Source organism: Leptodactylus fuscus, chromosome 2 (assembly GCF_031893055.1).
Source record: "Leptodactylus fuscus isolate aLepFus1 chromosome 2, aLepFus1.hap2, whole genome shotgun sequence".
Classification (NCBI taxonomy): domain Eukaryota; kingdom Metazoa; phylum Chordata; class Amphibia; order Anura; family Leptodactylidae; genus Leptodactylus; species Leptodactylus fuscus.
Genome location: NC_134266.1, coordinates 110,221,053 through 110,232,073, shown reverse-complemented (window position 1 = coordinate 110,232,073; position 11,021 = coordinate 110,221,053). Strand labels below are relative to the sequence as shown.

Below are 11,021 nucleotides of genomic sequence, written 5' to 3'. Positions count from 1 at the left end.
TTTTTATAGTTTTATTTTAATACGGGAGAGGGGGTTAAAATAAGATTAGCGGTGCCTGAATAGCCTTTTTAAAGGCTATTCATGCATATGTGGGGCTCATACAGCATAATTTTGCTGATAGAGCCCCTTTAAGGGCTGGTTCACACGGGGCAAGAGGGGGCGGATTTTGGCGCTGAATCCACCCCTCACAATAGCGGTCTATGTAGACCACTAGCTTACTTTTTTCTGGATTCAGCCCCGGCATCCGCCTCGCGGCAGCACCCTCCGTACTAGGCCCATTCAATTCCCACGTCAGTTCAGGACCAAAATCCACCATTCCGCACCCCGTGTGAACGGGGCCCAATACATCCACTTTGTGAAAGGAGGAACCCAGGCTCCCATTCTCTATAATAGGAGAACTGCAGATAGCAGAGTACTGTACTTCAGCTGTCTTTGGCATTCCCATTAAAGTGAATGAGAGCACAGGTTTGTCTATCCACCAAGTAAAACGCCTATATTCAGCCTAGCTATGATCAGGCTGAATTCCCAGTAGGGGCAGAAAAAAAATAATTTTCAGGCCAGCAGACAGACCCCCATCAATCCTCTATCCTTTAGGTGAATACAGTGCAGTAACATTTTGTGACTTACAGGTGACGTCTCTGACTAATCGCTGACATTTCCCTTCTCTTCCTTTTGGGCCACCATGACCACTTCTTCCAGCTGTGACATCTTTGGGTAAGTTCACACAGCGATTTTTGGTCCAGAACCTGAGGCAGAGGCTGCCTCAGGTTCCAAACCAAAAGCCGGTAGCCGTGACTGAAAGCCAGTGCACTGCACCAGCATTCAGCCGTGCACTCCGCTCTGGATTAAGCCCAATGAATGGGCCTAGTCGGGAGTGTCTTCAGGCGAATCGCGAGGGGACTCGGCCTGAAGAATGAGCACCTCGCTTTTTTTTTCCAGGACCCGGAAGAAACGGATGCTGGGAAAAACTCCTGAGCGGCTCCCATTGATTTCAACGGGAGCCGTCTTTTTGGTCAAGATTTTAACCAAAAATCCCTGTGTGAACTTACCCTTTGGTTCCTCACTTTTGCAGGCACCTGACCCACATTGTCCTCACCATCATATTCCGCAGCGCTTTACAGACATTGACAGTCACTGTCCCATATAGGGCTCACAATCTACATTCCCTATCAGTATGTCTTTGGTGTGTGGGAGGAAACCGGAGTACCCGGAGGAAACACACGCAAACACGGGGAGAACATACAAACTCCTTGCAGATGTTGTCCTTGCCAGGACTTATAAAATTTTGTTGTAATAAAAATAAACTTTTTTTTTTAACCGGACGCAAAGTCCTGCATGTCCGACTTTGTGTCTGGTTAAAAAAACTGTTTCACCGTGGAGAGGCAGAAGACGCTCATGGGCGGGCACTTTGCAAACCCATTCAAGTAAATGGGTTTGAAAACTGACCGCCGGGTTTCCATTCCCTGTAAAACTTTCTTGAGCAGAAGACGGAAACCAGCCGGATTGCCTAAAGCAGAGACGGGGCACAGATGTGAACCCCCCTCACTCTGTAATGTATCTTTTGTTTGTACCTGAACCCTACAAATTGTACAGTGCTGCAGAATATGTTGGCGCTATATAAATAAAACGTATTATTATACACAATGTGATTGTGCGGTTGCTCTACGTTCCCTGCAGTTGCCACATTTGATCACTTCTGTTTTGCTGACTAATCACCAAAATTCTATCAATACGCCCTTGTAGCCACCTGAATGTGTACTCTGAACTGTCAATGGTGATAGTAGTGAGAGCCAAGCATTGCTGCATATGGTGCTCTCCAGCACATAATAGAAGGCGGGCACTGTGCCTCACCGGACACGCCCAGTCCGAGCCGGAGCACCACTCCCCCGGGCCCACGTGACCAGCTGACAAGCTCCGAGTAGACAATGAACTCCCAGATACAGCTAGTAAGAGACGCCTCTCTCCCTGCCTGACGTCTCTGGCGCCGCCGACCAATCCACTACCAAGATGAGGCTCTTTAAAAAAATGAGTTCCGGAGATGGTGTGGCAGTCAGCTGTATACAGATCCATCCGCCCATGTAAACATAAGGAGTGGATCCCACAGTTGGAAGCCAGTTGGTCGAGGTGGGATGAAATGTGTCACTTGTGAAAGGCGGGTCCAAAGGTTGCTGGGCCGTGGGATGGGGCACCATTAAGACCTGCATTTATGTGGAGCGCTAGTTCTTACAAACTATGAGTGGTACTGGTGACAAGAAACGTGAAAATGATATGAATAAACGGGGTTTACAGAACTACACGGTGTATTTGCTGTTATTAAACGGACCAGTGTTCACCCGGAACTTCGCTAAACCATGAACTAGGAGCCTCGCATAACGAGATTACGTATTGAACCCTCACTACGGCGTGTTTGTGTAAAGCTGGGACTTGAGCGTGTGAGCTGGCCGGCTAGTGTGCAGTCCTAGTGAGCAGAGTCTGGTCTAAGTGCCCATTGATTGATGCTAGAGACCCCCTGTGGACGTGATGCGCGTACACACTGGGACTACTTGTCTTCTGCCACCCCTACTCCGCGGACGTACACCTCTACATCGTTGTGCTCCCTGCGGCCTCGCTCTCTCGTTCTCTGTCGGTTGGTATAGCTTGCTCCGCCTCCCTCGTGGACTGCTTGCCCGGTGTTACCGGGGTCTTGGTTTCTCGGTGTAGCCTGGTCGGGTTTGTTTCCCGGCGAGATGGAGTTCGTGCCCCCGCCGGAGTGCCCGGTGTTCGAGCCCACCAGAGAGGAGTTCGCCGACCCTTATGCCTATATCAACAAAATCAGACCGATTGCGGAGCGCACCGGCATCTGCAAGGTCCGGCCGCCGCCGGTGAGTATGAGGAAGGTTGTCCACGCGTGGAGTGGGCTCTGGTCAGTTCATGCTGCTTGAGGTGTCTTACTAGGTCAGTCTCCTGCTCATCACTTCCATCCTACTATCGTCACGGCCAGGCTCCAGATGTCCCCTCAGGTTCCCCCAAAAAGGACCACGGGGGAGAAGCGATGTCTTAAAACCTGAGGAAAAGGGCACTGCACGTACTTGTGCTGGGCATATCTTGGGGTGCTGGTGTGGGATGAGCCCCTGGAGCTGGGGGTTGGCATCCCCTTTAGTACGTGTTGAGGTGTGAACTCCCGGAAGTATTCTCCTTCTTCGTGAGGAGCCTTGTACCTGACCCGAATACTAGTTGTGTTCTCGGGAGGAGGGGGGGACCCTGCTTGGGGGCCTAGAGGAAGTATTCAATATGGCGCCCGAGACCCCAATCCTTTGTGTGCTCTGAGAGGGGGGTGTACCGTATCATAACATGACACCACACCACAGAGGTTACCACAGCATGACACCGCAGCCCTGCACTACAATAACCTACAGATTCGTTTCATTAAAAAGGAAGAAAAAAAAAAAGTTGCCCCAAACTGCAGCCTTTATCTTCCAGTAGATACCTGGTGGGACAAAGACCCTGAAAGTGTGTCAATTTGGTGTGACTTGGTGGCCCAGTGAGGCAGGAGATGGCTGGAAGACATGGTGGCTGTGACACACAATGCAGTAGTGGCCATTTCATGTGTGCAGCAGCCACCAGTTACATGGAGACCTGCTCGTGTATATGTCTCTCCAGCCAGGATGAGAAGGTGATGGCTGTCTGGAGCTGATTCTCCTGTTGCTGGAGCTCCTGAAAATACTGATCTGGAAGTATTCCTTGTAGTTTAACTTCAATATAAAGCCCAGGGACTTGCAAACCTCCTATGTGCACAAGTCAAGGACGTGTCCAACATGTCCTGCTGGAGATCATGTCATTTACTTGTGTTGATGGGTGTCCTCTACAAACCATTAGAATCCAGAGGCCATAGGGAAGGTCTCTTCTCTCATCCTGCCCCCACTTCTTTTGTGCCTTTGGCTTGCAGGGTTTTGTTTGCTGTGATGTCTTTTTGTTATGATCTCATTTTCTATTCTGTATCATTGTAATTTTTCCTCTATCTTCTATTCTACGATCAGTGTGTTGTATGTGTGTGTTTTTGTTTGCCTTGCTCCTGGTTGATAATCCCATTATAGAAGGATAGATCAAGATCACACCCTGCTGGTTAGCCATCTTTAAAACTTCTACAAGCCTAATAAACAGCTCTCCGACCCGATTACATGGCAAGGAAATATCTTGTTACACCTTGTCAGATCCTAGGAAGTGCTCCATCATAATGTTTCTTTTATTTCACTTTTTTTTCTTGAATAAGTTTGAAGGTAAAGATAAAATAATGTTAGTGACATTAGATGGCTCCTTTGAATCTTTATTTATGCATTTTGCTGTTGATTTTACACAAAGATTTCAGAATATTTTTTTCAGGGAAGCAAATATATTTAATTTGTGTTAATCTTGTATAGGCTTCTATTTCTTTTCCACTAATCTCTAGCTGTCCTGGTTGCTTTTGCAATATGTTTGCTATGTGCACAGCAGGTTGCCTCTCAGTTTTCAATTGGTTCTGCTTTTCCATCTGTTTGAGCTGATGACTTTTTATTTCTTGGAGAATTATTAGTATTACATTGGGCTGGATTGCAGTGCAGGGAGCAGGTTATTGATGACTTTGGGGCTTTTGTGTGTGAAGCCTAGATAGAAGTGCATCCTCAGCACAGGATTACAGCAGCTCCATATTGTCATTGTAGTCTTTTATTAGTGAGCTGCAGGATGTGGTAATGTGAGTGGTCAGACCTTGGCTTGCTTAAAAGACTAGCTTGTAGTTCTAGGCCCTCCATGTTTTCAGACTGACTCTCCTCCATCTTTCTCAGTCAGCACCGTCCACCATTTTACAAACAGTCACACACAAGCTGAAAGCAGCAGAAATGCTGCATGAAAAAAACTTCCATACATTGTCTGACACCACCACCCTGATCTCACATGCATATATTTACACTTTACTGTAACCACAACCTGGTCAGCTCTTCTTCTGCTTTCTAGCTTTTACCTGACATGTAGATGCAGTGTAGAAATACTAGTAGATGTTGTAATATGTGTGTTAAAAAGATTAAGTGGTGTTTATACCTTGATATTCTGTATTATGTCTATATCATCTTGTTTCTAAAATGGTACACTGTGAATTTAAAGACCTTTTATCATTTTTTTAAGCCATGTGTGCATTCATTTCTTTCAGCAGTTGGAGATTGTCTGGGCAAAATAAATATTTTTTAAAATGGGCCGGGTGGCGGTGGAACAAAATCAGTGGCCTCAGGAAGAGACCCCATGACATCACAGGTAGTGATGACACGTGCCCTTCGCTGAAGCCGCTGATTGTCCTCAGTGGTCATGTTCGGTGGGGACTTCCACCAGAAGACGACAGTGCACCAGAAACACTGGACTGTGCTGGGAGGCACTAGAGCACTGGTGAAAGGGGGAGTATGATATTTTTATTTTATTTTTTTCACTGCCCCTGGCCAAATTAAATTAACTTTTTTTTTTTTTTTGCATGGACATCCCCTGTAAATTTGCTGAGATATAATAGATTTTGCACCTTGCTGTTTCTTGACTTGTATATTCCTCATTCCATAATTCATCACCACCACTCCACCCTGTAGCAGGAGGAATGTATCATGTGAGTGATCTTGGGGATCCAAGTGGTTGGAATGCCCACTAATACAACCTTTAGCATTTATATAGACGATGGGCAATAAATAGTAAATTATTTTTACTGGAATACCCCTTTTATTACCTATGCACTGTTGGGTGGTAGATGCAATATTGATATTCAAAGCACTGACCGAAGGAGCAGATTTCAGCTGTTTTGATGCTTTAGACTTTTAGTAGAATGGCAGACCTTCACCTTTTTTCTAATTCCTTATACTGATGGTCTTGTGACGGGGGCTGGTAGGGCCCAGTGGAGAGAGAAAATGATAGCAGGCTGCTGGGGAAAAAAAAGCGACTGAAGTGCATTGCGTTTTTTCCGCAGTGCTTTTCACAAAAAGTCCGCAGAGCTTTCCTCCATTCCGTTCTACCTATAGGAAAACCACCAGTGTTTCCATAGATATAATTGACATGCTACGATTTCCAAAAGTGTGATGGTTTTTAAAATTGCAGCATTACCTCTGTGTAATTTTCTGCAATGTGTGGATGGGATTTGTGCCGTTTATGCCACGTAGGGCCTGCCAGCTTCAGGCTGAAATAACCCTTAACCCCTTCCCGACCCATGTGGTACTATTACCACATGGATGTCTAGTGCTTCACGACCGATGTGGTAATAGTACCACATGGATGTAAACAATCCCCGCAGCGCAGTGCGGGCGTTCTAGGAGCGGGTGTTAGTTGTATCTGACACCTAACACCCTGCTCCATCACCCTCCATCGGACATGAGTGCCGATTTTGGGTTTTAACCCGTTGATTGCCGTGATCAAACATGATCACGGCAAACAACGGGTTGCCCGATCGTGTAGGGTTCCCCAGCACCCCCCGCTGCGAGATCGGGGGGTGCTGGTATCCCTACTAAGTGGCCAGGGGTCTGTTTAGTGACCCCAGCCAGCCCTGAGTCCCACTCACCTTTGTATCCTGGCCGGCGTCTTCTGGAAGTGAGTCTGTGCCGTCCGTACGACTCACTTCCTGTTTCTAGAGTGATAACACACAGGCTGTCACTGCAGCCTGTGTCTCACTCTAAACTAGAGCATCAGTGATGCAATCATCACTGCTCTAAGTGTCCCATAGGGACACATGAAAAAGTTAAAAAAAAAAAAAGTGGAAAAAAAAAATAAGTGTTTTGAAACAATTAATAAAGTTATAAAGCCCAAAAACCCTTTTTCTCTATAGAAAATGAATTATATAGAAAAAAACCCCTAAAAATTAATAAAAACAATACATATTTGGTATCACCGCGTCCGTAACAATCTGTATAATAAAACTGAAACAATATTTAATGTACACGGTGAACCACAGAAAAAAAAAACGGAAAAAACCCGCCGGAAGTAGTGATTTTTCGCCATCTCACCTTACAGAATGTGCTATAAAAAGTGATCAAAAAGTCAAATGCACCTCACAACAGTACCAATAAAAAGCACACATTGTCCCGCAAAAAATAAGCCCTCAACCAACACTGTCAAAGAAAAAATAAAAATGTTACGCCTCTCAAAATATGGCGATGCAAAAAACATTGATTTATGTCTCCAAATGTGTTTTTATTCTGCAGAATTAGTATTGCATAAAAAAATAATATAAATGAGGTATCGCCGTAACCGTACCGACCCGCAGAATAAAGATAATATGTTAGTTATACTGTACGCTGCATGGCGAAAAATTTAAAAGGTAAAACGCAATACCGGAATTGATTTTTTTTTTTTAATCCAGCAAAAAAAGAGTTAATAAATTGTATTCGGTAAGTTGTAGGCACTCAAAAATGGTGTCATTACAAAATACATCGCATCCCGCAAACAACAAGCCCTTATATGGCCACGTCACCAGAAAAATAAAGAAAATACAGCATCTAGTAATGCAAGAACAAAAGCCCGCAAAAACCGCCAAATTATTAGAACACGACTGGCTGCATCAGGTAGAGAATATATAAGCTGTGCGAGCGAATATCAGGGGACACCCCAGATTTACAGCTTATGAACGAAAAGACACCAGAAGTGACCCCAAAGTGACCCCCCAGAGTGACTCCCCCAATCATAGGAGCTACGGGGACATAGTAGGCAATTTGGTGTTTGCAATGTTCTCCGCACTGCTTATATATTCCCTCTTCGCCATCCGCTGTGCAGTCACGTCTGGGATACTAATACTCACTACACCCCCTGATAAATTCTTTGAGGGGTGCAGTTTTCAAACTGGGGTCACTCCTTTGTGGAATCCACTTTTCCGGTACCTTACAGACTCTACAAACATGACATTGCGTCCAGATACCAAACATCTGAATCTGTACTCCAAAAGCCTCATCGCGCTCCTTCCCTTCTGCGCCCTGCTGTGTGCCCAAACTGCAGTTTATGCCACATGTATGACACATGTATGACACTGGTGTACCCAGGATAATGCACGTAATGTCATATGTGGGAATAAACTGATATTAGGGCACAGCCAGACACAGAAGGGAAGAAGGGTTATTTGGTTTTTGTAGCACAGACTTAGACGGTTTGGGGTTTTTTTTTTGGATGCCATGACACTTTTGCAGAGACCCTAAAATTGCCCTTACAAAATGGGGTCACTTCTTGGGGAATTCCAGTTCACTGGTACCTCCAGGGCTCTGCAAAAACAACATGGCGCCCAGAAAGTCCCTCTAAATCTGTACCCCAAAAGCTAAAAAGCTCAGTGCTCCTTCCCTTCTGAGCCCTGCTGTATGCCCAAGCAGCAGTTTACACCCACATATATAATTTTTTGCCCCTCGGGATCGCCCACTTAATAGTTTTAGGAGTGCAGGTCTCTGACAATACAAAGTGGGTGCAACGTATTGGGCACCGAAATGACATATTTCTTTAAAAATTAAAATTTTCATTTTGTACATTAATTTTTGGGAAGCATTTTTTAGGCTCAAAATGATAATACCCCTTGATTCATTCCTTGACGGGTGTAGTTTCTAAAATGGGGTAACTTTTGAGGGGTTTCCATTGTATTGGTACTTTAGGGGCTCAGCAAATGCGACATAGCACCTGAAAACTGCCCTCAAAAGCCAAATAGCCATCTTTCCATTCTGAGCCCCACCATTTACTCATACAGCAGATTATGGCCACATATGGGGTATTGCCATGTTCAGGAGAAATTGTGTAACAAACTGGGGGGGCTCTTAATTCTCTAACTACTTGCAAAAATTAAAAATATGGTGCTAAATGGACGATTTATTGGAAAAAAAGTAATTTTTCATTTTCACATCTCAATGGTAAAAAAAATCTGTGAAACACCTGTAGGGTCCAAGTGCTCACTAAACCCCTTTATAAATTCCTTGAGTGGTCTAGTTTTCAAAATGGGGTCATTTTGGGGGGGTTTCCACTGTTCTAGCACTTCAGGGGCTCTCCAAATGCAACATGGTGCCTGAAACAGATTTCAGCTAAATTTGCCCTCCAAAATCCCAATAGAGATCCTTCAGCTCTGGACCCTACAGTGTGCCCATACATCACTTTACATCCACATATGAGGCATTTCTGTAGTTGGGAGAAAATGCTTGACAATTTTTGGGGTGCATTTTCTCTTTTAACCCCTTGTGGAAATGCAAAATTTGAGGTTAAAGCAACATTTTATAGCAAAAAATGTCACTTTTCCTTTTGTTGGGCCAATTCTGTTACACTCCTGTATGGTCCAAGTGCTCACTATACCCCTTGGTAAATTCCTTGAGGGGTCTAGTTTCCAAAATGGGGTGACATTTTGGGGGTTTCCACTGTTTTGGCACCTTGGGGGCTCTGCAAACAGGACATGGTGCCTGAAAAGTATTGTAGCAACATCTGGCCTACAAAATCCAATTAGCGCTCCATCCGCTCTGAGAGCGACCGTGTGCCCGTACATTAGGGTAACAGAACATATGTGGTATTGTCGTGTTCGGGAGAAACTGTGTAACAAAATTTGTGGAGCAATTTTTCCTTTAACCCCTTGTGAAGATGAAAAATTTGGGGCTACAGTGACATTTTATTATAAAAAGAGTAATTTTTCATTTTCACATCTCAACGGTAAAAAAATCTGTGAAACACCTGTAGGGTCAAAGGGCTCACTATACCCCTTGATAAATTCCTTGAGGGGTCTAGTTTCCAAAATGGGGTGACATTTTGGGGGTTTCCCCTGTTTTGGCACCTTGGGGGCTCTGCAAATGGGACATGGTGCCTGAAAAGTATTCTAGCAAAATCTGGCCTACAAAATCCAATTAGCGCTCCATCCGTTCTGAGAGCGATTGTGTGCCCGTACATTAGGGTACCAGCACATATGGGGTATTGTCGTGTTCGGGAGAAATTGTGTAACAAAATGTGGGGTGCAGTTTCTCCTTTAACCCTTAGTAAATGTGTAAATTCTAGGGCTAAATGAATATATTAGTGACAGAAATTGAAAAATGTAAATTTGACCTCCATTTTGTTGTAATTGCTGTGAAATGCTGAAAGGGTTAAGAAACTTTCTAACTGCTGTTTTGGATTCTTTCAGGAGTGCAGTTTTTAGAATGGGGTGACTTTTGGGGGGTTTTATTAGAGAGGCCTTTCAATTTCCCTTCAGAACTGAACTAGTCCCTTGAAAAATGTGTTTTGGAAATTTTCTTGAAAATTTGGAAAATTACTGCTTGACTTGTAAGCCTTATAATTTCTGAAAAAAATGAAAGGGTGCTTAAAATTTGATTGCCACATAAATATGAGACATGGTTAATTATATTTATGAAAAAATTTGGGTAGTATGACTTTCTATTTGAAAGGCTTGCAATTTCAAAGTTTGAAAACTGCATTTTTTTCAAAATTTTCACCAAATTTCCTATTTTTTCATAATTAAAGACAAAACATATTGTCGAAAATTTACTACTGACATGAAGTACAATGTGTTACGAAAAAACAATCTCAGAATCACTTGTATAAGTTAAAGCGTCTCAAAGTTATTGACATTTAAAGTGACACATGTCAGTTTTGAAAAAAGAGGCCTGGTCCTTAAGTCACTTTTGGGCTGTGTCTCTATGGGGTTAAGGATCTTTCATCTCCTCTACCCATTCAGGTTGTTAGACTCTGGTTCCAGGGCAGTTGGAATTTTTTCTCTAACCTCCACTGTTTCCAAGCAATCGTTGCTGTTCGTTTTAGGCTAAGACACACTTTGGGCTAAGGTGAACGACCTGCAGCTATAAAGTGCTGCGGGAAAAACTGCAGCGGCAACGGATCGCGGTTCTTCCCGCAGCGCTTTAAACAGTTTGCAGAGTTTTACTCCGCTGCCTTTCTGTTACTATTATACCTATGGGCAAACCGCCGGTGTTTCCGTGGATATAATTGACATGCTGCATTTTCCTAAACCGCGCCGGTTTTGGAAATCGTGACGTGTCCGTGTTGTGGTTTTTCCACAAAGTGGGCATGGATGGCCATCACTGGAGGTA

General features: G+C 44.2%; 1 protein-coding gene across 1 annotated transcript in view; it reads left to right on the top strand.

Annotated features, from left to right (window-relative positions):
* Positions 1-2,487: 2,487 nt before the first annotated feature.
* Positions 2,488-11,021, top strand: part of KDM5B (lysine demethylase 5B) — a 50,172-nt gene continuing 41,638 nt past the window's right edge. Inside the window, exon 1 of the mRNA XM_075264376.1 lies at positions 2,488-2,861. Within this exon, the coding sequence (XP_075120477.1) occupies positions 2,727-2,861 (135 nt within the window). The 5' untranslated portion in view covers positions 2,488-2,726. The remainder of the gene's footprint in view (positions 2,862-11,021) is intronic.